Source organism: Dermacentor andersoni, chromosome 6, assembly GCF_023375885.2.
Source record: "Dermacentor andersoni chromosome 6, qqDerAnde1_hic_scaffold, whole genome shotgun sequence".
NCBI classification, from domain to species: Eukaryota; Metazoa; Arthropoda; class Arachnida; order Ixodida; family Ixodidae; genus Dermacentor; species Dermacentor andersoni.
In genome coordinates this window covers 9,802,909-9,829,606 of record NC_092819.1, presented here as the reverse complement: position 1 = coordinate 9,829,606, position 26,698 = coordinate 9,802,909, and the positions used below count along the sequence as shown (strand labels likewise).

At 44.5% G+C, this 26,698-nt stretch overlaps 1 protein-coding gene across 1 annotated transcript in view; it reads right to left on the bottom strand.

Annotated features, from left to right (window-relative positions):
* Positions 1-242: 242 nt before the first annotated feature.
* The window catches only part of LOC126521522 (U3 small nucleolar RNA-associated protein 6 homolog), a 104,727-nt gene continuing 78,271 nt past the window's right edge, over positions 243-26,698 (bottom strand). Inside the window, exons 17-21 of the mRNA XM_055065805.2 lie at positions 19,953-20,030; positions 15,082-15,188; positions 10,667-10,733; positions 10,505-10,577; positions 243-411 (exon numbers count right to left, since the gene is read on the bottom strand). Coding sequence (XP_054921780.1) covers positions 254-411; positions 10,505-10,577; positions 10,667-10,733; positions 15,082-15,188; positions 19,953-20,030 — 483 coding nt within the window. The 3' untranslated portion in view covers positions 243-253. The remainder of the gene's footprint in view (positions 412-10,504; positions 10,578-10,666; positions 10,734-15,081; positions 15,189-19,952; positions 20,031-26,698) is intronic.

The following is a 26,698-nucleotide window of genomic DNA, read 5'->3' as shown; positions in this document are numbered from 1 at the left end:
TCTTTTGTACACAGCATTGTGGAGACTCTGCTATGCATCTCCTTTGCCAGGTGAGTGCCACGCTAGTTTAGGTCTCCACAGAGGACAGGACATACCTCAGACCAGCGCAATGGAAATGCAAGTGTGCAGCTGACAGCCTTGTGTGAGGGTTTGAAGCTTGCCAAAATTTTCACCAAGGACCCAGATGTTCAGCATTACAACATGTGGCACGCACTAAAAGACAACACTGAAAACCACCCCAATGACCAACTATTTACGATTTACTGGTGTCCAGCAAAGAGTAAGCAGAAATGAAGTGGTCAGTGAGATCGTCATGCAGCGTTTTCACAGCCCTGTGGTAGAGGATGCCAGCTTGCTCAGGCTTCCCTTCTGGATGTTTCAGCTCAAACAGGATGTACTTCATCCAGAGATCTGAAAAGTAAAACACAGGATCAAAATGAATTACAAGGATACTGCTGGAATTGAAGCTTCTTAATGAATGTCAGTTTGCTTCTGAATAAAAAAGCGAACCATGGTCAATGTCCTGTAGCTAAATAACGCAAACTGTGTGAGTAAACTAAGATGAGACAAAATGACAAAATACAGGAGTAGCAGTACTTGTAGATTTCTTCAAAAGAACCTTACAGGCCCTATGGCAGGGCATAAAGTAAGGGGGGCATTTTAAACAGTAAAGACATAAAAAGTACAAATTTCCAACAGGAACAGTGCTATAAAAAGATTGCCGTGTTATACAATATTCGAGGCACAGGGAAATACAAAGCAATATTTGAAGGCACACTAACACTTGTTACCCTTAACAGAGCAAAAGGAATACCGTTTATGAAAATAATATACAACATTGCAAAAATACACAATCAAATACACTAAATTGAGCATTCATGAACGGTATTAAATTGGTAAAGCGTGAGTAACTGACAGCAGAATGTGTCGGGGTTAGATATGGAGGCTATGTTATCAGGGAGGTCATTCCAAAGACGAATGGCACGAGGTGATGCAGATCAATTAAATGCATTTGTTTTACCGTATATGCTCATGAAGCTGAACTGATTATGTAATCTGCGTGAAAAAAAGTGGGGTATTTGCAGTTGTAACCGGGTTCGCTTATTTAGTGTAAATATATTTGTGGAATAAGCACAAAAGATCGATGTTGTGGTGGATATCTAATGGCGGCAGTAGAAGGCCTAGTTTGTGTAATGCTTGAGTTTATACCGTAGTTACGTGATATGAACCGGGCTGCTCTATTTTGTATCATTTCCATCATATTGATTAGGTAATTTTGATGAGGGGACCAAATTGAGGAGGCGAATTCTAACTGTGGCAAAATGAATGTTTGGAAAGCGAGTTTTCGAATGTTTGTTGGGGCATTTCACAAGTTGCGTTGTAGATAGCCAAGAGAATGTGATGCTCTGGTGCATCTAGAAGCGATGTGTGGGACCCATGAAAGATTCTCTGTAAGAACACCAAGGTATGATGAAGTGTGGGAGAGCATAGTGTTATTAAGGTGATACGAAAATTTTGAATTTACACATTTTTGGCTGAAGCACATCACCTCGCACTTTGTAATGTTTAGTGTCATGAGCCATTTGTTACACCAGTTAGCGATAAGGTTAAGATCTGCTTGAAGTGCCAAGTGATCGTCAGTCGTGTGAATAGGACGGAAGATTATGCAGTCATCAGCAAAAAGGCACATGCAGGAAGTAATCTGGGTGGGTAAGTCATAATGTAGATTAAAAGAGTAAGGGACCGAGGACGCTGCCTTGTGGCACACCAGAGCTAACAGAAGAAGGCGGGGAAGTGAAATTGTTAACAGTAAACTGTTCTCGAAAAGAAATAAAATTATGAATCCAGGATAATGTTAAAGAGTCAAGTCGTAGGGCAGATAATCTAGAAATTAGGTGGCAGTGGGGCACGCGGTCAAAAACTTTAGAAATGTCAAGAAAGATACAGTCAGTTTGAAGATTGCAGTCCATGTTAAAGTGCAAGTCAGTCGTTAGTTCAAATAATTGTGTGTCACAGGAAAATCCCTTCCTAAAACCATGCTGATTAGAAAAAAAAAAATTGTGAGCTTCAAGGTGGCTATACACGTGTGAAGTGATTATGCGCTCAAACCTTTTGCAACATATGCAGGTTAAAGATATGGGCCGATATTTGTCAGGCGAGTGAACATCTCCAGATTTGTGAATTGGTATTATTTTCCCTATTAACCAATCTGTGGGCAACTTTCCAGATGCTAGGGATTGTTGAAAAATATGGCATAAGATCTTGCTTGAGGCAGCAACAGTGTTCTTTAATATCTTGGAATTAATGTTGTCAATACTGGCTGAAGTGGATATTTTGAGGTTACTAATGAGTAATTTAACGCCTTCAACAGTGATAACAATTGGTTCCATGTATGCGATGTCAAGTTCGGGAAAAGTTGGAACATTGGAAAAGTCCTCCCGAGTGAAAACAGATGAAAAAAATGTGTTGAATACGGTGGGGCAATCAGCACTAGAAATACGTATGTTTTCTGTTCCGTGCAAAGTTCTGGTGTTAGTATCTCTTGTCGGAGATATGGTTTTAAAAATTTTTTGGGATTGGAAGTTAGCAGCAATGGTAAATCTTGCGAGTAGTATTTATCTTTAGCAGAAGATATCGCTGAGCAGTAATTGTTTAAACCGTCTTTGTATATCTGCCAAGCCTCAGAAGTGTGCATGCGTTTAGCCCTGTTATATGAACGCTTCTTTCTATTCCTTAGTTTGCGAAGAGACTTGTTGAACCAAGGGCTGGACCATCAGGACGTACCGGTCTACTAATGTAGTTAATTTTTCCCTGTAGAGTACCCAGTTGTCGTTTACTGATCGACAATTAAATGAAGGTAGTAGCACTTTGCAAAAAAAATTTTTCTAGTTGCGAGTTAATCTCATTGTAATTTGCTCTGTTATAATCGAGAATTTGTTTTGTTGTTGTGCCACACACAGGCTTCGGGATGCTAACAGCTAGTTAGATGAGGTTATGATCACTAAAGTCGCTCATCTTTGAAATGGAAGTTATTGTGTCCGGAGCGTTTGTGAAAACCAAGATATTAGAAGCATGTGTAGGCGTCTTCATTACTTGGAAGCCACGTTAAACACGTTAAAATCTAATGTTAGATTGATTAGTTCCAGACACACATGACATGAAGATGACATATGTTCCCAGTCCATAAGCAGAAAATTGAAATCACCAAGAAGATAAATGTGGTTGGATGGACACAGCTAGAGTGCTTTAGTAATACTGTCCTGCAAGTCATTCAAAAAGGAATGGTTACAATCTGGCGCCCGGTAACAGGCCCCAATGAGTACAGTGCTGGAGGACACATGAAAAGCAGCCCACACAAGCTCGAGATATGACCAGGAATCAATACAATATGAATGAAGGGTTTCTTTAATGGTGATAAGTACACCCCCACTGCGCTTATCGATGCGGTCGTTTGTATAAATATTGTAAAGATTATTTCCTGGCAGAATCTCATTGTCGTCGATATCTGGATTCAACCATGTCTCCGTTAGTACTATTATGTCTGTCACTATCATGTAGAAAAGCACAAAGTGTGTTGCGTTTAGGTAGCAAACTTCGGATGTTAGTGCAGGCCATTGAGAGCAAGAGAGCTGCTTGCGGCAGAATGCCACAAGCCGCTGCAAGATGCTGCAGTTATCACCTAAACAGAGTTTCCTTATATACACTGTTAGGAGCACCAGTGCATAAAGTGTAGTGGTAGTTGGTTCATTCTGAAACTACAGACAAGGCTGCAGGTACTACAAGTATGAACAAAAAAAGGGACAAGCACAATGAGGAATGAACATGTTCTTATTCATGTTCTCTTTCTTTTTTCCTAGTCGAACTTGTTCCATTCCTTAGTGTAGACAGATTGAATACATATTCCTTGTATATTTCAGCTAGGTGGCATTAAGGTATACAAGGAGCAACAAATGTCCATATAAAGGTTTGCACTCTCACGTTTTGTTGTTTACTTCATTACAAAGAGCTTTTCAACCCCACACGCTATAACTATGAGAGCAACTAATAGAAAAAAACAGCAGGGGGAAGTTGCCACACATGCTGTCATAATTATGATGCATTTGGCTGCTTGCTTTACAGTGCTCTGAAAGGTGGCGGAACATTCGGTTAGTCAAAATTCAGTGCTCCAGGTATGTTCACATGGTTCTTTCAGAATCCCAGGCTCCAACTCTAAGCCCTAACAGATTAACACGACTTCGAAGTGAGAGCACGGACAAGATTTGGCCAAGCGATGGTCACACGACACTAGCAGCCATACCTGGAAAATCATGACCCAGTGCAGCCACAGTGAAATGTAACTAGCCTCACAGACAGGCTGGAGTGCACACACGGATGCACTCTAGTGCAGCTGTGCCAGTTGTTTGCTTTGGCTCTGTTACGCCAGCTGTGGTGTATTCCTGTACCACTGCGAGCTGCTTACAAAAGCTATCATCATATCCCGCCAAGAACTGCCCGTGCTGCTGCTGCAACTAGGAGCTGATGTCGAGAGGAAGACCTCTGATAACATTTGTCATGCTTATACAGAAAGTTTGTCCGGGGGTTTTCTCAGTACATGACACATCTGAACTAGCAGCCACCACTTGTTGGTGTTGGTTTTAAATGTACACGGTGGCCGCGCCATGTCACCACAGGCAAACTGCTTCAAAGTGAGCAAAGTGTTCCGTTAGGGAGGGTCTCCCGTTCCAACTGCAAGCGGCCTATGTTTGGCTCTGACCCAGAGGGCAAGAACAACCAAGCAAATACAACATTCAAATGCAGCCACAGTGCTTGCAATGCCAGTGCATCCACAAGCAATGCAATGTTGGTTGATGTCTTCTTGCACAGACACAGCTTCTGTCTGTAGGGTGAAAGACTTGTTTCATTGCTGGAAGAGTAAGTTAACAAATTTTATATATTTTATATTTTCTCTGTTTTCCTTAAGCCCCACGGCAATCCTCATAATGAAGATTCACTAATTCGTTCGTGTCATCATACAGAAAAACAGGGTTTTTAGCCCTTTCAGAGTCAATGACGTAAATATACGGCGCCGTGAACAAGTCCAAAATGGTCGACGCTGTATATTTACGGTGCCGTCTGTAGATTTAAAAAGCCCACCAATTTCCTAATTTTTTCTTTCCTGGCATATGCTGCCACTATGTGGGAATAATACAGGTAATTTTTTTCTCGTGCCTCCCTCTCTCAGTTTTCATTGCGTGGTTTGTTTTAGAGCTAGTTTGCTCTAGCGCGTCTATGTACTACCGCTCGCGCGTTGGCACGCGCACGGGCAGGCAGTGGTTTGGGTTTCGTTCTGCGGGCAGTTTCGGCTTCTTGCGCTTGCAAAACTGATGGCTATCTCGTTACTAATCGCTCAAAGGGCGACCGCCTGTTTCTCGCTTGTTTAGTGCTCACAGGGGTGAGCATAGGAAGGGTGCCACCATGCATGCGTTTCCTTTTTTTGGGGGGGTGGGGGGGCAACACTTGCGAAACCTAATTGCCTCTGGTTGGCAGTAAGATGAAGATTAGCAGAAGTTTGTCGCACATTTTGCGTTTTTGACTGGCACACAACCCCAGTTTTCTTGAGTGCGCTCACATATGCAGTTCGATTAAGCTATGGACGTAAATATTAGTGTAAGAGCAGAAACATTTGAGACTTAAGAAATATTCTCGTGTGCACATTTTCTAAGCCATGAATGTGTATAACAATGCATCAAATTTTTAATTCTTATAAGCTTTTTTTTGTTATTGTTGCTATTCATGAATAAAGAGTACATATATACCAATGCAAAATATTTTTTTCTCCCTTTACGGTCACCCTAGAAAAATTACGGTAAATTTTTTTCGAAATAGGCCCCTCAGAAGAATTGGAACCTGCAACAAAAAAAATCGACCCTGGGCGTTCGTATTTGGCGAAAAAATCAACCCTGAAAGGGTTAACATAAATGCTGACAAATGTCTAATTTATTAGACAAGATTAGGTGTGTGCAATCATTCGAAATTTTCGAGTATTGAATTGAATATTATGCCATTCGAAATGCGAATTCCCATATAGTCAGTTGGAATTCCAGAACCCTCTAATTCTGGAATTAGTGAAGGCACGGCAGAAAACCTTTTTTGCATGATATTTTAACTTCATTTTAGCCTTTGTAATAGAACGCCACCAATATATTGTTCCGGCACTTAGGCCAGAAAATGTATACATATTGCAAGAAAAGAAACTGAGGTTGTGGCAGTTCCTGGCTTAAGAGGAAGCTTTAGCTTGAGTGCTCCTATCTAAATACATGTAAAAGGAGAATTAATTTTTCTCGGCAACCACTGCACCAATTTGGCGAGGTTTGTTGCACTTAAAATAAAAACTTATAATCTAGTGACTTGATTTCGAATTTTCGATTCAGGTCGTCAATTTTTTATTAATAAGTGGCAAAATTCGAAAATTTTATAGAATATAGAAACTATCAAGTTTACAACTCTAACTCAGCAATGAAAAATGATAACACAATTATGTGAATTGCACCTAATTGTACATCTAAAGCAAACAAAATTGATATGTTACATATGAATCTCAAAGAATTTAGTAATATGGAAATACAGCTTTTGGAGAACTTTTGTACACAACGTAACAGATTCATCTAAGTTATAAAATGACATATCAAATTTGTACGCTTTCAATGATCTAGTGGATGCCATTTACAGAACTTCCATAGCTATTTTTGATGCCGAGCTATTATTTTTGTCAACTTTGTCAACCGAGCTATTATCTTTTTAACAAAATTCAGGCCCTAAATCGAAATTCCGCTTCCAACAGTCACTAGAATTTACCTTCTCTCTCATATGCAAGAAATTTCATTAAAATCGGACAAGGGCCTATGTCAGGAAAACGTTTTTGCATTTTACATGTATTTGAATAGCCCACGTTGGAGTTGGGCCCGAGCTAAAGCTTCCTCTTAACGAATGGGCAACATAACTTTTTCTGGCAACCTATGGTTGTTGAAAATACTGAAAACAGTTGACACTTTAGTTCAGAAAGAGATGCACATTGCATTTTGAGCTCACAAAAGAACTGTCTGTCCCTTGCATCCTGTTTGCTTGCATGGTTGACGTTGTGGGGATGTGCAACTGACACGCATCTCCCAATAAGTTGTCTTCCCTGCATCTCTCATGTCTCCTGTGATCCGGCTTCCATGCGTAGCTTAGTGCCGGCGCAGTCTGGTTGCAGCTCATTGCAAGAGATCGCGTGAGTGTTGCACTGCTAGCGCCATCTAACGCCAGGGTTAGTCGGGCGCGACAGAGGAAGTGGGCTCTTAATAGGCTCTTCCTCTTTGGTTCAGGATCGGCAAGCGGTGCATACATTCTGCACGTGTGTCGATCCATGCTTCTGCGAGACCATCTCACATGGCCTAGGAGCAGGCCACAGGAATGGACGAACATGATCGTTTGAACATGCCACCGTTCGCATGACCGTACACGTGAACGACCAGGCATTGGTGTCCAGGCATGGGGCGAACATATTCGCTCGCTATCCGGTCGCGGTGAGTCGGACTTCCTCGATTTGTCGCGTGCTCATCAGCATGTTTTGTGGATAGCAACTTGGCCAGCAGGTATCAGTCTATGAAAGGTGCAATAAATGCCCTTGTGATTGTTTGCACTACTGTGTTGTTATTCCTTTGTCCCAAGAGCATGTGTGAGAACCCCACAACATATGCTGTTGATAGCTGGCCAGTGCCTGGTGCTGTATGCTAATGCAGGCTGCAGGCAGGGCATGTAGCCAAGGAGGGGCAGAGGTGTGCACACCAGCACATCCCCCCCTGCTCCCCCCACAAAGTTTCGGTGCAGCAGGGATGCCTGCCACAAAACAATGTGCGAGAACACCTGCCTGTCCCACCCCCTTACTGCGGTCAAATGTGTGCCCTTCACACACAAAAAAAAAAGAAAAGAAAACCTTGGCTACAGGCACTAAATTCATACAACTTTTTTTTCTCCATTAGGCAGCTGTCATCTCTTATATCCTCCAGCAGAAGGCACGCACAAAGCCCCTTTTTACCGTAGATCAAGTGCGTGCCCTTAACACCATGAGAATGGTAATACTAAAATACTTGTCATAGGAATGATCAGTGTTAGAAGAATGCGAAAGCATTAATGTCCAACTGAACAGTGCTGAGCAGTCCGAGTTTTGAGCTGCGAGTAAAGTACCATGGGCACAAGGCCGCCATAGTAAGGTGCCAGTGGCGCGCCACCGATGTGCTGGCGAACAGTGCTACAAACAGCAGCTGTCGGAGCACTGGCATGTGAAGCAGAAGACATGACAAAGGCGCTCAGTGCTTCCAATGACTTCGCAATGTGGGTTTTAAGGGCTGAGGTACCACAAAACGCATTCTCGTGTGTCTGCTTCTGAGGAAGGTCGTCACTTGTACAAGGCAGTTCACATTCGTGGCATCAGGTAGCATATAAAGCAGAAAACAAGCGCAAGTTCCAATGCAAATGCATCACGAGAACAGAGCTCACTGCTGCAAGCTAACACATGCAACTCCAGCAGTTATATTCCAGCTGTTATTTTGCTGTGTGCATTAACATTGTTGCATATTTAATCATGTCGATAGGCAAAGAACACAAAAATTAAAGACAAGAAAGAAGGAAACGTACGTTTCCCCTTTTCTGTTTCTTGAGCTGCTTTGGCAATCACATGTGTCAATAAGTTCCCGTTCTCTGTCCATTGTAATTGTGTTGATCTTTACAATGCTTCGCCATTCTTAATGTCTTATAAGCTAGCCTAATCTTCAGTTATGGTCCATTTCAGACAGCTTAGAGCAACGAGAGCCATCAGTAGCGGCGAGTGTGAACACGCCACTGCATTTTCTTGACAATGAAAATGACAATTGAATGGTATAACCAGCTTCAGTCGTGTTTCAGTAACTGTTCGTGCACCCAAAAATGAAACATGTTTGATCAGATTTTGTTTTGCATCGTATTTCGGTAACAAAAAACACAAGAAACGACGGAACATACTAAATCAACATAGCTGGCAGTCACCACCTGCTGCGCCCAGCCATCACATGCCATTACATTCATGGCACCGCTGCATAAAGGCACATGCCACCAGTGCCTATAGCAGTATGTGCTGGCCAAGCCAGCAAGCCTGAGGTGCCAACACCGCATGCCAAACACTGTGACGCCCTCTTCCCTCCCGCAACACCTGGCATGCTACCGCTAAAGCAAGTGTTCCCTTTTGCCCACTCTGCCAGGCTGTTTCATCGAGGAGCACTCATGCCGAGAGCGAGGGTGATGTGGCGCTGTGGCGATGCCCTCTCCTCTCACTCAACACCTTGCGCACTACCGCTACAGCACGTGTCCCGTTTGCCCGCTCTGCTCTGTCGAGGTACAGCTCGTGAAGTGGCATCGCAGCCAATAGGAACTCCGTTGGAAAAATGGGAGCCCTTCAAGGAAATTGGCACTAATTCAGGTTGACCTCCCGTACTATCGCTTATGTTGCCAATGCGGTTTTTTGGTTTTCCAGGAGCCGTATGACCTTTATGAATAGGCTTGTGTCAACTCAGCACCAAACTGTAACCTTGGTCGCTGACACATGGCAAAGCAGCGCTGATTAGGCGTAAGAGCTAAGGTAATGTGGCCACGATGAAAATCTGGCAATGGCTGGCATGGTGACAGGTGGCAAACTATCACAAGAAGTTTGTCACTAATCAAGTAACCTATCAATGATTGGGCCCAAGAGCAGGCCCACAAATGAGGGTCGTTGAAGCGGAGCTAGGGTTACGGGCGACCTGACCAATAATTGCAACGAGCATGCCTATAAAGCTCATCTGTGCCCGAAATGGACGCAAAGAATAAAGCTCTCACATAAGCAGTAAGCAAAGAGACAAATTTGTGGAACACAGCCAAATCTGTCAGCATCACACAGTCAAGGCCACACTTCATGATATTGCGACGGTGCATGACACACATTCAGGCCACATGACAGGTGAATGCGAAACAATACCATGGCCTCGACCACTGGTGAAATTTCAAGTAGAAGAAGTCTGTACATGAAGTTTCTGTAGTAGTGGTGTTGAAAAAATGTTTAACATCTGAATAACAGTAACTACAAAAAAATGGGCAATTGCTTAAATACAAAGAAAAAAAGACAGCAAGGAAACTTTTCGTTTTTTCATTCCTTGTACTTAGGAGAGTGTAAGTTCATTTTATTGTGGCAATGTTCAAACCTCGCCTGACAAGTTTTTACCAAACCTTGGATTAACATCTGAATAACAGCACATATAAAAAAAAAGAAAGAAAAGAAAGCCGATTCCAGAGACAAAAACAGTTTCCATCTTTGCAAAGACCACTTCCTTATTTTTTAAGATTTGTCGCCCTCTGGCTATTGTTTCAAAGGCTTTGCACATCACACAAATATTCAAACTATTCGCTTCGGACCACAAATTTCATATTTGCACAATCACAGACTAATGAACCAGTGTGCATATAAGCTGACACTTACCGAAATTTGTTTCCCCAAACTCAGCTACTGCATTTTCAAAATAACTCCTCAACTTGCCCGCATCTGGTTGAGCCTGAGAAAATATGGTTGGACATGTTCAACAGAGGAATGATTAAAAAGTAGGTCAGTGTCAAAAATTGGGAAGGGCATGTAAGAACTCACGCTGGAATTCTCCAAATCAATCATGCGCTGAAAAAAGGCAAGTGACAGGGGCTTGAGGTGCAGCATTCTGGAAAGTTAAAAGTATTCATAGTCTGAGATACAGCTCCTGATAACATTCAAGATAATAGAAAGTAGAGTTAGTACGGACCCAGTACTTTTCTCAGGGTGATACAGCTGAACAGGGTGTCTACCAAGTTGACATTTCCAAATTCCCTGAGTTTTCCAAGTTTTCCCTGAGTGCCTTTTCTAAATTTCCTGAGTGACACAGAATTTTGTTTTACGTCAAGGCGGGCTGATATCATGTTGCCTGATGCTGTCACTATCTAGTAAGCGTGTTAAAGAATAAAAAAAAACTACTTAACCCAGTTATTATAAGTAGTAGTGCTTATTTTATTCAGTAAGAAAACAGAAAGGAGAGGAGGGGGGGCAGGAGGGGGGGGGAGGCTAGTGAAATGCTCGGCATATAAAATACCTACGAAAAAAAACTTGTAAAACCTATTGTGAATTGAGTCGAACGTTCTCAAATACGAATAAAAAGGAGATGCATACGGAAGCAAATATTTTTGTTTATGAGCTATTTCTATCAATTGATTACAAGCTCATTGGTATGATGTCTGAGCTCTGTCAGAAGCGAGATTCTCTCTCAACAGCTGTGAAGTCACCCTCAACTGTCCAGACATACTCTAGCCTGCACACAACGCCTCAGCGTTGCGTTTCGCTGCTCGAAAGAGTTTATTTTGGTTTGGATGAGGGACATCCGCATCTCGGCATTAGCCAACACTGCTTTTTGAGCTCAAGCTCCTTCAAAACGACGGCAGCACGCTTCCTTTCCCGTTCATTCCTCAATGCTTAGGTCCTTTCTGTTCCTGTCTTCCTTCCAACGAACGTTCGCTTCACGAACCATTTGAACCATCCTCTTGGTCAGTTGCACAGTCAACGTAAAATATTTAGTACCCCCTAGAGGTTGCGAAAACATCCGAAAAATCGGGCAGTTCGGAAAAATGAATGCATGTCTTTTAGTGCCCTTAAGGGCTCAAATCGCCACAAACACATCCGAAAAAGCTCTGAATACCTCATTAGGCATATCGGTGCTCGTACTGTGACTAGAGATGGAGAGTGCACGCGTGTATAATTTATGAATACACAATGTGTCCCGTGACAACTTCCCCTTCCCACGCTTGTTATGCTGCACCAAAATACGTTTGCATATGCTTCACCCCGTAAAAATAGTGTACTAAGGTGAAGATAACTTTCAGAAACCGGCATTACGTAACGCGCCGTGCTTTCCAAGCTTCGAAGCTAATAGCGAGGACGACAAAGGCGGAGTCGCATTGCTGACAGTGGCGAATTATTTCAATTAAACACATGACAACGAGCGGCAAGAAGCTTAAGCGAACGTCGAAGCTGCTAGGCCTAGCGCTGCCGCGGTGGTGGAACCTACGGCTGCAAGTAAATCTGCGTGCAAGAGTGTCGTTCGAGGTGACGAGGTAATCACAATGGCGGCGGTGGTGGCTTTGTTTGATTGATACCATTTCGGACCTGCAGTCATGGCAAAATGTCAGAAAAATCGGACGGCGAAGGGTTCTTGCATCCGAAATTTCAGACTATCTTATGCATTCTCTATGGGGTACGTGGTGGTGCCACAAAGCTGTCAGAATTATCAGGCATCCGGAAAGTCGGTCGTTGACTGTACACTGGCAACTCCTCTAGCCAACGACATGGCGTCAAAGTAGATTCGTTACGATTCCTCTTTGTTACTCCAGTCAGCATACCGCGAATTTCATTCCCTTTCAATAAAATTACAGCTAATTTTCCCTGGCAGAAGCACAAATTCCCTGATTACTCCCTGAGTATTTCCAGACTATTCAAAATCCCTGAGAATTCCCGGTTTTCCCGGTTGGTAGACACCCTGGCTGAACACCTTTATAACAAAGAGTTTGGGGCCTTCAAAATCATTCATTATACAGGTCACTTTGTTGTAAAGGTCACACAATGCACAATTCACAATAGAAATGGGACAGAATTATTCCTTCATTGTAGAGGTGCTCGACTGTATACTGCAACTGAATTTGTGGTTAGAAAACGAAACTAGCATAAAAAAATTGCAGCAGAACCCACCTCACAATGATTGTCGATGGTAATGCATTAGCGCTGAATCAATATAGTGACACAACATACTGCCGCCGTCGGAACGAGTTATACAGTCTGACCTCGATATATCCAACAGTCTGGTGATCACGAAATAGTTAGATATAGCCACAATTCGATATAGAAAATCACATAAAAAATGTGTAAGAAACTTGTACAAATCAATCAATGAACTAATCGTGGCCCAGTACATACTCACTTGAAGCTTCACACAAAGTATTTATTTCTTTGGCTCAAAGTACTGAAGCAGTGTAGCCTGCTTCATATTGGCAGCTACGTGCTTAACCATGGTGTCCTCAACACAGTCTAAATGATCCACAAGCGATAGGTCGGTGCCTTCTATTGCACCGCAGTAGCGACGCAGAAGGGCCAAAGCAGCTACAGCCTCAGTTGAAGTTCGGAGTGTGGCAACATCAGCGGTTGCGGGATCAACCTCGGCAGCATTCTCGTTTGGCCACTACTTCCGCTGTGATCTCCACGTCCGTCAATCGAAGCGTATTGAAACAATGTCAATAACAAAGTATTAAGTGGCATCTGCCATGGCATCTATAGGTGAGCCCAGTCAATGTGCACTGTCACGCGAAGCAAACTGCCATTCCTCCCGAGGCGTGGCAGGAGCAGAGCACGATACCGAGGAGGAGTCAGTGCAGCAAATGCAATGCGTCGTTGACATTGTCAAACTAGCCAAGCCACCATGTGCATACATCGCTGCATCCAAATGGTGCCCTCGGTGCAATCAATGTGTGCAGCTATGGTGTGCAGCAGTCTGCAATGCCCATTGTGCCACCACTATCTTCGAGGGTGTTTCGGGAAAGCACGCTGCCTGTCAACAGAGCGCAAGTGGTCTGGGGTGGCAAAGTTCGATATACCCATTTTATGTCCAACCATGTTCGAAATAAAAAATTTTAAATGCGTGCGATTTTCCAGGTGATATAGAAAGTGTTCTATATATGCAATAATTTAATATATCCATGTTCTATATATCAAGGTTTGACTGTATAAGGCTTGTATTGCAGTGGGAAGCCTTAGTTATGCTTCCCCAAGAACACTCGGCGCAATCTAGCATTGCCACCCCGAAGCCTGCACATGGCCCCCGAAATGCATGGCATGCTTGTGCATGCAAACAGGCTCCTATCTCGCGCTTCCTTCTGGACACACTGCGCAATCTGATGGCACTGCTGAGAAGTCTATGCGCTGTCTCCGAGACAAGAAGCGTGGCACGCCGGTGCCTGCAAACGTTGAGAATTGTTCCCTCACTTGCCGCACACTCAGTGGCACCTACCCAGTGCATTCATGGTGCAGCTCACTAAAGCATTGGTGGGAAAGGCGTTTATTGAAAAGTGGCACATACACAGTGCATTTGTGACACAGCCTGCTAACACATCAGGTTGCTGTCTTTAAGGAACCTTCGTGACATGAGTTCGATTCCACTCAGCATCAGTGAAATTTAAGGGATCTCTTTTTGTCATTGCAGAGCAACAAACTCCCAGTGACTCATACCTTGTCACCCAACTTGGCATCAAAGACATTCGTTGAAGAGCGGCACACAGCTACTGGCACATACCCAGTGACCGAAGTTGGCATCAAAGAGGTTCAATGAAAACCAGCACAGACCAAGTGGCACATACATGGTGTTCCAAGTCGCCGTCAAAGAGTCTCTTCGAACAGCGGTACCTACCCAGTCCCACATCTACAGTAACCCATGTCAGCGTGAAAGAGGTTTGTTGAAGAGCGGCACTTATGTACACAATGCACCTAGTCAGTGACCCGCCTTTGTCCAATGGCTGGTTTTGAAACCTGCTACCTCAGCACAGCAGCCCGATGTGTTACCCATTCAACCACAGACTACCCAGTGACTACCCACAACTATGGCACCCAAAGGCTACACTGCAGCTCTCTGACAACCTTGTATGTACTGACATGTAAATGTTCTGTCGCAGAACGAGCTAAAACATCTCTAAATCATTTTTGACCAGGCAATTGCAGCACATTCAAGCAGGAACATGCCATAGAATGAGGTGACCACACCAGCTCGCACAAGCCAGAAGGAAGGAAAGGCTCGCCGCACACTGGTTGCCAGACCTTTGTATAAGGTCTATAAAAAGAGCAATTAATTCCCTTTCCAATATTTCTCCTAAAATAATTTATGTCCATCTACATTATATCAATGACTCTGAAGTGCAGCATACATTGTGCTGGACATACAGATCTAGCTTTACAGAGGATGCATACACGCTTCACAATTAGACACAATAGAGGCATCAAACCTTTTGTAAAACTTTCGTGCTGCCTTGTAGCCATGGTACAAAGAGTGCAATTCCAGGAGTTTCTCTTTTGCATAGGTGCACACATCATGTGGGTAAAGCAATGCCTTCTGCAACAACAAAGAACACCAGTAATCAATCTCTAGTCCTTAATCTGTGCTTGAGCTCTCTCGCAACATACTTCGTTTGTAAACCTTTACTACATTAGTACAGTAACACAGTGCTTATATAGACATTTTATTGCTTGGCACCTACACTTTACAAAGGCATTTCTTTTAACTGCTTTTACAGCAATAAAGTCCTAGGAAACCGGGTTCGCTTGTACATAATGTAATGTTATGCTCGTTCCACCAAGTTTGAGTGGTAATCATGGGCAAACAAGAAGAGGAGATAACATATAACATGGTGAGTCAAACATCTGAAAAATATAAAATAAAAATTTTCAAAATGTACAACAATCCTGACTGGCAAATTGACAGTCAAGAATGTCAACTTCTCAGTTTTACCAATTCTGGTGGTTGCCAAGGGAAAATGGAGAAAAATATTTAATAATATTTAGAATGAAGAGAGTTGAAGATTTAAAGATCATAACTACAATCAGCAGCAGCCTATTTTATGTCCATTGCAGGACGAAGGTCGCTCCTTGCGATCTCCAAATACCTTTGTCCTGCCGATTCCCATTACTCATTCCCATTACATTAATTACCCAACCGATTCCAACTTACTCCTACAAATTTCTTAATTTAAACTCCCCAGTAACTCTAATGGTCCACCGATTATCTACCCTATGCATTACATGGCCTGGCCAGCTCAATTTTTTTCTTAATGTCAGCTAGAATATTGGCTATCCCTGTTTGCTCTCTGATCCATACCACTCTCTTTCGTCCCTTGATGTTACGCCTAACATTTCTCATTTTATCGCTCTTTACACAGTCCTTAACTTGTTCTCAAGCTTCTTTTTTAACCTCCAAATTCCTGCCCCATATGTTAGTACCGATAGAATGCAATGATTGTACACTTTTCTCTTCAATGACAGTGGCAAGCTCCCAGTTAGGATTTAGTAATGCCTGCCATATGCACTCCAACTCATTTTTATTCTTCTATAAATTTCCTTCCCGCGATCAGTATGTTTACCTAGGTCAATTACTCACAGGGGACCTTGATCATGAGAAGATCTAAAAATATGTAGTGTAAATTTAACTCTTTGACTGCCACTCTTCAGGTAACTCAAGCACACCCTTGCATAGCCCCCGCCACTCCTGAGCATATTCTTCTTTTTTTTTTTTTTTTAGCACACTTCATGCCACTCCAGAAGCAACTCGTGCAAAAAAGTAACATTGCATACCTATTGTGCCATCTATAGAGATGCCACCCAAACCTACAAAAACCTTATGTAAGTAGATGTTTTACTACAGTTGGAGCAAATGACTCACAACATTAATTTCAAATGCCATGTAATTTATTTATAATGATGATCATTTAACTTGTCGGCTGGTGCTATACCTGCTATGAGAAAATGAAAGTTCCATCACCACCTCTCCTTCAATTCGGCACCAGATATTGGTTTATCAAACCTACACTCTCAGCCGTAAGTGATTTCTTTGCTACATTACTGGCGAAATCCACCAATATATAGCCGCTGACCGATAATTCGGACTTGACAGGGACTGCCAAAATATGCGGATAATCCAGAGTCTGAGATACTGTATTTGGCCAAAAATAAGTGACTGCATTTCGCAAGTGGCCAAAAAAGGTGAACCATATTTTCAAATCGTCGCTTTCAGATATACAGTAAAACCTCATTAATTCGAATTTCACGGGTCCGAAAGAAATGTCCGAATTAATCGAATGTTTAATTATCAAGTGTATAAAGAAAAACAAATGCTTACATCAGCACGCACTTATTTACTGAATGAATCAGCAAATCCTGTTTATATTCCGCACAAAAGCAGTGCGGAAGTAGCAACTCTCTTCATCTCGTGACTGATTAACGCTCGCAGAGGCGAAGGCCTCGCGATCGATTTCCTTGGCCGTGAAGCCACAGCGCATGGCTTCATCTGAGACACGCTTTTCACTGCCGCGCGCACATCCCGATTATTTTTTCACCAGTGTCGCTGCCCATCGCGATGTAAACGGTGCTCTTCATCATCGACAGCTTTGCACTGAGTAAAAACGAAGCTACTGTTTGCCACAACCACTGCAGACGTAACCGCGGCCGCTTTCGCCGTGATCATGGACAGCGACCTTGCAGTTCTGAAGGCACGCGGCCGACACACGTACAGGGTCAAAACAAAACTACCATTTACTGCAATTGCGGACGAAACCACGGTCGCTATCGACGCGATCAGGGATGGCCACTATGCAGTTATCAAGGCAGGCGGCAGACGCGCGTACCTAGTCAGAACGAAACTACCATTTGCCACAACCGCTGCGGATGAAACCACGGCCACTGTCAACGCAATCATGGATGGCAACTACCCAGTGATGAAGGCACGCCGCCAACGCAGTACTATGCGCGGCGGTAAACACAAGAATAAAGCCTTTAAAGGCAGTAATAGCCATGCAGCGTTCTGGCGTTGCTGTCATTCACGTACGATTTCCACTGATGACTTTGGCGATGCGAACTCTGCCGCTTCATTTTGGTGGACGCTCATGCCGTTTTTGCTCTTTAGTGTCGCACATTTGCGGCGCTCCGCATTTGCCAAGCTCCTAGAGTTGCTCGAATTAACCGATGTGCGGCCAAATACGTCTGAATTAATTAGAGTTTCATTGCATTAAATAATGCATACACCAGGACCAAAGGATGAGTCTGAATTATCCGATTTTCCGAATTAACCAGGGTCGAATTAACCGCGGTTTTACTGAACCTTCAATTTCACATGACTCCCCCATGTATTCATGCCGTCGCGTTTGCACATTGCAATTGCACCAAGAGTTGGTGTAGACACGAGAGAGGCACACTACACCCTCTCCGAAGTGAATCGCAAGGACCACAAAGGTGGAGTCGGTGCCATCGCTGAAAGCAGTGAATTCTTTCTATGAAAAACACTGCCCAGAATGGCAAGGAGCTTAATAGCGAACGTCAAAGCAGCCAGGCCTAGCATTGCTGTGGTGGTGGCTATGGCTGCCAGAGGAACTGCGTGCAAGAGCGCCGGTTCAAGGTGGCAAGGTAATAAAAATGGCGGCGGTGGTGGTGGCTTTGATTAATGCCGTTTCCGACCTGCGGTCACAACAAAAATTCCAAAAAATCGGACGGTGAAGGGTTTTCGCATATGAAATTAGGCGTTCTTATACATTGACTCTATAGGGTACGTGGTGGTGCTGCGAAACCGTCCAATTTATCGGGCATCCGGAAAGTCGGTCATTGACTGTACACTGGCACCTCCTCCAGCAGACCACTCGGCATCAAAGAGGATTCGTTATGATTCCTCTCTGTCACTCGGGGAGCATTACCTCTACTTTTGTTCCCTTTCAACAAAATTACTGCTTTTTCCCTGATAGAAGCACAAATTTCCTGAGTTTCCCTGAGTATTTCCAGACTAATCAAAATCCCCGAGAATTTCCGGTTTTCCCACTTGGCAGTGCCCGATAATTCGGACGCCTTCGCGGCACCGCCACGGTACCCGTAGAGTCAATGTATAACACCTGAAATTTCAGATGCAAAATTCCTTTGCCGTCCGATTTTCTGGACTTTTTGCCTTGACCGTAGGTCCGAAACGGCATTGATCGAAGCCACCACGGCTGCCATTTTTATTATCTCGCTGCCTTAAACAGGTGCTCTCGCACACAGATCTGCTGGCAGCCGTAGCCACCACCTCGGCAACGCTAGGCCTAGCTACTTCGACGTCCACAATCAAGCTTGCTGTTCGGTGCCACATTATCTATTAAAACAATTCACCGCTGTTAGCAATGTTGCCGAGTGCACCTTTGTAATCCTCGCCAATGACTTCGCAGCTCGTAAAGCACAACGCATTGCCTAATACCGGTTCCTAAGAGTCAGCTTCGCCTCAATATAGAAATGTTACGTGGTGAAGCATACCAATAGTGGGAAGCGGCAATTGTTACGGGATACATCATGCATTAATTATTCACGCGTGCACCCGCCATCTCCTGTCACAGTACGAGTACCGATACACTTAATAAGTGTACTGACAGACCTTCAGAGCTATTTCGGATGTGCCTGTGGCAATATAAGCCCCTTGAGGGGAGTAAAAAGCATGCATTTGTTTTTTCTGACATTTTTGCCTCCCCTAGGTAGTCCGAAAAATCGGACGTTGACTGTATTCCTTATTACAGAGTGGACTCCTCTGCAAGTGTTACTTATTGCTCGTATCAATAAACACTGTTTGATGTGACACCGCTGGTCGCCTTATTTGCCTGAACTCAACGCAGCTGCGATCACATGCGCTACAGGTTGGGAGTCACACGGAATGACTGTGTGTGGCTAGATCCGGAGCTTGCCTTCAGCCCTAGCCTCACGCAGAGCATATCCCCACATCGTGTACATTAACCCCCATATTCATAAATGCATCTCAACTTGAAGCCCACGCTTGACTTGATTTAAATTACTCCTGTCATAAATGCACCAAAGGAACGCAATGAGCGTCTTGCATGCGTTCACACCAAGCGTCATTTATATCAAGTCAAGCATGGGCTTCAAGATGCATTTCTGAATGCGGGGATAACTCTATTGAGGCTCGTGGCTGTGCCGCAAAGCTGTCCAAATGATCAAGCATGTCCAAATTATCAGTGCCCTATTTATGAGTCGGCGACTGTAGCTGGAATTCATGATTTTCTTTTAGCATTCCTCTGCTATGACTGAACCCTTGGAGCAAATGGTCACGAATGGCACAAGGCAATGCAGCAGTGGTTACCTCAAGAAAAGGTATTGTTTCCTCTGGGGATTCCGAAGACAGAAATTCCATGGCTCGCTTCCACACTGGCAGGGACTCCTGTAGAAAAGCATGTGGGCACAAGAAAGTAAGCTTTAAAGCAAAATAGTAACCAAAAAAATGCATGATGATGATGATGATGATGTTTGAGGTTTAACCCTTTGAGGGTCGAATTATTTTGAAAAAAAACTTTCCCAGGTGGTCAAATTACTTTATTGCGGATCTTGAATGTACAAAATGTATAAAGTCAGGAATAAATAGTAAAAAATTATTAGGAACAGTATTTTGGTGTCGGCATCACTCAGAACTGCAAAATGTTCAATAGTATTTCCGAGCGTGGTACTCCTTGAAACACGGGTCTACGCACAGCACCTTATCGCAGTCTGCACACCTAAAATGAGTGTCTGTTCTCTCGGAGCGAGGAGTTGTGTTGGCGCATGCGTGCACACATGACATCTCTGCGTGCGGCTGCCTCAGGCAGAGGTCTGAGGCACCGTCTCGCGTAATCGCGTTGCCGCAGAGAGCGAGAATACCTCGTGAGCAGCGCCAATAAAGATAGAAATCAACTTCTGCTGCCCCTGTGGTAGCATGCCAACAAAGAGAAAAATCACGTTTCGCGCGCCTCCGTTGCAATCACGCGTCGGAACCGAAACCGCGAAAGCGCGTTGCCACTGAGAGCGAGAATACCTCGCGAATGGCGCTGATAAACAAGCTAAGAGCAGCGCCAATCAAGATAGAAATCAACTTCCACCGCCCTGCAAGAGAGTGCCGACAAAGAAAAAAATGACGTTTCGCGCGCCTTCGTTGTGATCACGCGACGAAACCGATCGTTCTCTTTGAAGCTCAGCGTGCAGTACAAAGAAGCGCAAGGTGGCAAGACGAGACCAGGTGGGGAGTAGCGACGCGGTCAATTGAGGACATGCTGAAAGCGAGGCGCGAGGACGAAAATTGGCAGGGGACTCTAACGTCTTGGGGGAGCTGATAGTGAGTCAGCCCTTTTGTTCTTCCCCCGTAGCCAGAGTAGCTTTCGGACCGCGACCACCTCGAGTACGGCTCAAAAGTATGAGTCAATTGTAAATGCTTGGAACGGGAGGCCAAGGGAGCTTCCGTGGAAGTAAAGCATGTTGTTTTGTTTTATTTTTGAGCACTCGGATAATTTTCGCGATTTAAGTTTCTTTCAATATGTAAGGCATGAGCTCTGTTTATGTTTTGTTTGAGAAGCTCGAGATTTGAAAGACGCGTTTTAAGTAAACATGTAGTTTCGCGAGGTGTTCATTAATAAGTATATAGGCTTGCTTTTTTGTGCGTGTGAGTAACCTGAAGGTCAAGGTTATCGTTGAGAGGCCTATCGTAACGCGCGTGTGTGTTGTTTAACCTTCTTTTTTTTAAGTGTTTTTTTAATTTTCTAAGGTTAAGCGCGTAGATTTTCAGTAAGTGCACGATTTGCACTGCGAAGAGCTCTTAAGTCCATTAGCGCGTGTCCTGTGTGGACGGAAAGAAGCAGATTTATGTCTGGGTTGCTCGTGTGTGTTGAGGGCAGCCGTATTCTGACTTCTCTAGTACGCGTGCGTAGAGCTAGTTATTAGAAGACACATTTGTTCGAAGGTTCCTCTGTGATGCGTAAGTTACGCAAATTTGGTTGTTTGTTTAAGGAACGTGTCCTGTGTGGACTAAAGGAACAAATGTGAGTCAGCGTGATGAACACTTTGTAGGATGCAAGCACGTGTTCGGAATAGGGACCACAAAGCTAGCGCGATTGTGATTGCGTACCTGTGGAGTTGGCCAGACTGTTCAGTGGCAACAGTACGTGAGATAAGTACGCCACTGCGATAGGGTAAGAACAGGCTATTCGTGAAGTTAGGCTGCTTATGTTATGTTTGGGTATTGGTGTTTGAGAGCCTTCGGTTTAATTCTGCGTAAACCTTTACTCTTGTGCAGCACGACAGTCAGGTTTGGTCGAACTGAAAGGGAACGGGAACGCTCGCCTTGGCGGCACCAAATTTTGGGGCAAAATTTGGGATTCCCAGTTGAGTGACTTGCATTGGAATTGTGATAGGAGGCCTGGTGGGTTAGCAGCTGATTCCGGGCGTTTGAACGCTGAGCGGTATTGTGTTGCCGGGTCGGCTCTTCTGTGCCAGTTGTTGTAAGATGGTTGAAGGCATTCCAAGTACGCAGGGGTTGCAGAGAGCAAAGCCATCATCTTGCTCGCCAGCCATTCTCTTCCTGCCCAGCGGTTGCCAGCACTGGCCAGGCGAGATTTTCCGGGCCATGGAGGAGCTGTTAAGAATGGCCGTACGGGGTGGCAACGTGCCAGCTTTCAGCCCGCTGCACGTGCTCCAAGCCCACCAGACGGGGCGCCCTTCGGAGAACTTGCGAAGAGCCGGCAGCCACGTGGCGCGCGATCAACTCAGGAAATTGGTACTTGGCCGAGCCATCCGGGACAAAGCAGAGTTCTACGAAGCCCTCTGACGTCGGCACTGAAAGCTGGGCGGTACCGAGAACTGTCCGGCCTTTTCACCTGTGTGTGAGTGCAACACGAACATTTCCGTCCACGGGGCCCTCGAACGTGTCAGCCTTTGTGTGTGTAGGCTCGAACGTGTGTGCCTTTGTGTGTGTGAGCCATACTGCGGGGCGGCGGCAAGTTTACAATGATTGGACGAACATTCCCGACCATTCGTTCTCCGTCCACGCCGAACGATGACGTCGAACTATGACGTTAAGCGGAGAGCTTATAAGCAACGTTTGCCGGCTGCTAGAGTGTGCTCGTGTCGTGCTCGTTGTCGGGAGCTGAGTGCTCTGTCATGCTGGAAATGAACTAGTGAGCTGTGTGCTCGTAAGCTGTTTGCTATATGTTAGTCTTGCGGGCTCCATAAGGGAGTCGCGCTAGGCTGCCAATGTATGTCCTGTTTTAAATGTAAATCCTGCAATTAAATCCTGTTCGCCTAGCCCTGTCGTCCCAAGTTCATCTCTACAGCTACGCCTGTCAAATCTAATACTGTGCATTGCACTATTATCCTGGTAACCAGACATGGTGCACATGCAAAATAGATGAACGTCACACACACAGCACAAAATCAAGTGCTAAAATGTGTAATGAAACTGACGAGCTACATGCTGAGCAGACTGTGCGACTTTATTCATTGAGCGCTGCTTTTCTTCCGGACTGCCGCCATGAAGTGAGAGCTAGTTTAAATCGTTTTTAGCTGGTCTGCATATGAGCAAACATGCAGCGCTTTTATAGAACATTCGTAATACATTCTATAGCACAAAATGGTTTTCATTTTCTGGCCTAGTTACGATTATGCCACCAAACACAACCACACTCCAAAGATGCCTTTGCTGAACCAGATTGCTTAGGACTGGATTGCAGGGCTAAACAATAAACAATGCATGTCTATGGCTGTATGGTTGCCACTGAACAAGCACATCCTGCTAAATCTGGAAACTTTATTTGAAATTAGTGTTTTGGCACAGGTTGGCGCAGCACAATGGTTTGGTACAAGATGGCACAATTAGCGCAGCACTTCCATCCCTGTTTACTGAATGAATCAGCAAATCCAGTTTCTATTTTGCACAAAAGCTGTATGAAAGCTGCAGTTCTCGTCATCTTGTGACTGATAAGCGTTCGCAGTGGTGAAGGCCTCACGACTTCCTTCACAGCGTGGCCGCGGCACGCGTTTTCACAGAGACACTTTTTTCTACCATGTGCACATCCCATTTATTTTTTTCGCCAGTGTCTCCAGGTCCCTGCCCCTCACGATGTAGACAGTGCTCTTCAACCTTGACAGCTCTGCACTAAGTAAAAACAAAACTACTGTTTGCCACAACTGCTACAAACGAGACTGCAGCCACTGTCGGTACAATCGTGGCCTTCAGAACCGCGTGGCCGATGCACGCACCGAGTCAGAACGAAACTACTGTTTGCTGCAAAGGCAGCAGATGAAACCGCGGCCGCTGTCGACGCAGTCGTGGATGGCGACTATGCAGAAATGAAGGCGCACAGCCGAAGCGTGCACAGAGTCAAAGCGTAACTACTGCCACAACCGCTGCGGACGAAACCGCAGCTACTATCGATGCATCATGGATGGCAACTACGCAGTCATGAAGGCATGTAGCCAACACGGTGCTATGCATAGCGGTAAACACAAGAATAAAGGCTTCAAAGGCACAAATAGGCACGAAGCATTCTGGTGTTGCTGTCAATCACATACAATCTCCACTGACGACTATGGTGATGCAAGCTCCACCGCTTTGTTTCGATGAACGCAGTTTTTGCTCTTTTGCATTGCATATTTGCGACGCAACGCACTCACCGAGCTCCGAGAGTTGTCTGAATTAACCGATGTGCGGCCAAATATGTCCGATTACATTAAATAATGCATACACCTGCCAAGACCAATGGATGAGTCCAAATTATCAGATTTTCCAAATTAACGAGGGTCGAATTAACAAGCTTTTACTATACTAACTGCTTCATTTACTTGACTCTCTTTTCACTGCTGCTGTTTGTGTCTGTTGTCTGTTACCGAGAGACCCATAGTTAATGTGGATGTTCAGTTAGTAAATGCAACTACCCAGTGCAGCTCAGGGTTTGTTATTCTGTGTGATCCCTATCTTTAGTCCTTCATTCTAATCACCCATGCGTTGCATGGGATCGGCTGATGCTCTACCTATCGATGTCACTGAAATGCGACCTGCGACGTACAATGTTCTGTGTTCGCTCGCCTCAGCTATCTGCATGTTAACTGTACAACCTGGCACCTGTGAGCCTTAAAGACTTTTGATGGGGCATTAAACCTCGTTTTGAATGCCTCTTAATATCACTTTTCATTAATGGGAAACGCCTGAACTTCGAAGCCCTGATGTCTGCAACTAAAGCATATTCACTATACCCCAGCTGTGTCATGCATTGTGGTAAATTCTGAAACCTTCATGTTTATGTTTTGTTTTTTTCTCTCCTTGTTAGTGGTCATACCAAGTGCTTGTTCTCTCTTATTTTTTTTCAAGAAATGGGCCAATATATGTTTATGTTTCTTCACTGTAGCTGCCTCTGCTTTGAAAATGATTTCAGGGTAACATGTGGTTTACAAGAATTATTTGTTGCCATGCTTTGTATTTGCTTTCAAAGTATTAATATTGTGTCAACGTACTATTTTCATTAATTAAAAAGCGCTGCATTGGCTATTCAGGCTCGGGGCACTACAACAGGCAATACAACATGCGGTTGAATTCTACATTTGCGTGCGAGGGTGATAATAGGAAAAATGGCGGTGACACTAAAAAATAACATAAGGTATAAAAGCAATATGCTCTTGACTGACCAGGGAGGCAAATTTTCATCTATGGTATCTTCCAATATCTCACTCTCATCCTCCCGTGAAATCATCGAAATGCCTCGCTTGTTTAATGATGGAACATGTGAAAGCTATGCTGTGCAGACAGTGGTAAGATGCGAGCATAAAAATAATCAACCCTTAATTATTTCCGGAGCCCTATATGTGCTATTTTTCTCAAGCTCATCGTGCTGATTTGCAAGCTTTACCATCACTGGCTTCTCACATGGCCGCACCTGTATGAACCATTCGCAGGCACAACGGCGCTCCCTCAGCCTACTACAGTCGAACCTGGTTATATCGAACTTGCAAAAAAACGCCTATCAGTTCGACAGAGAGCATAATTTGCTATAAGCGTGCTAAATAATTGGATGTCATAAAAGCACATACCATTTATAAAATCACTTTATTGATGAAACTAGCTTAGTTTCGCATAAATTAGTACTGCATTTTCTTCTGCTTGGGCAATTTTGCTGCCTGCGACCCACGCACTTGCCCACATTGTCAAGAGGAGTCTGAGCAGCTGAGGCCGCAACCTTCCGCATTCGCGCAGAAACACCGGACTAGTGAGAGTGCACCAATCACTTCGAAGGATGTGGGCAAAGGACCGTCGTTGCTTTCCTCATTGTGCCCACTTTCATTCGTATTCGGTATGATGTCTGTGATGTAGTCTTTGTTTTCGGGCTCTCCCGTGGTCACAACACCACTCACAAACTCCTCCACCGTTGATTCATCAACAGCTTCCGGAAATTCTGACAGCTCGCTCTAAACTTCGCCAACACCGGCAACGCTTCATCGCATTCATCAGAATTTACAGTCATCACCGAGCATGTGGAAACCGGCACGTATGAAGAACCACTTGTACACGGCCATGCGTACGCGTCGGGCGCCATAGGCACCAGGTCGCGAATTTGGCCGCTTTAGCAATAATCGTGCTGAGAGTGCTCCTCGGAATCTTGCACACTGCGGGGACGCCCGACTTCTCATCGCGTTCGACCCGATTTACTATTTCAAGCTTCACGACAAAAGGCGAATTCTGCCGCTTCATCACGACAACACTGCCGGACAAGGCCCACAAGGCGCAAACACAATTCACACTTTCGCCATCTTGCACGACGAGAGCACAAGAACCTATGATTGGCTGTCTGAGCAAGCGCTGCGGGCAGGCCAGGATCATTTTTTGCAGGGGAGTGTCAACAGCTCACCCGAGCAGCCCGAGGCAGTTCGGTCATGGTAGGGAGAGCTGTAGGATGGAGCAGCGCCGCCAGGTTTCCCCGCTACCACGAGGGAAATCCAACTTCTGGGGGCACTTTTCCGCCACTTGACGTTCGATATATTGGGTGTCGCTGCTATTTTTGTTCGATGTAAGCGTAATTTTTGCTATATATACTCAAT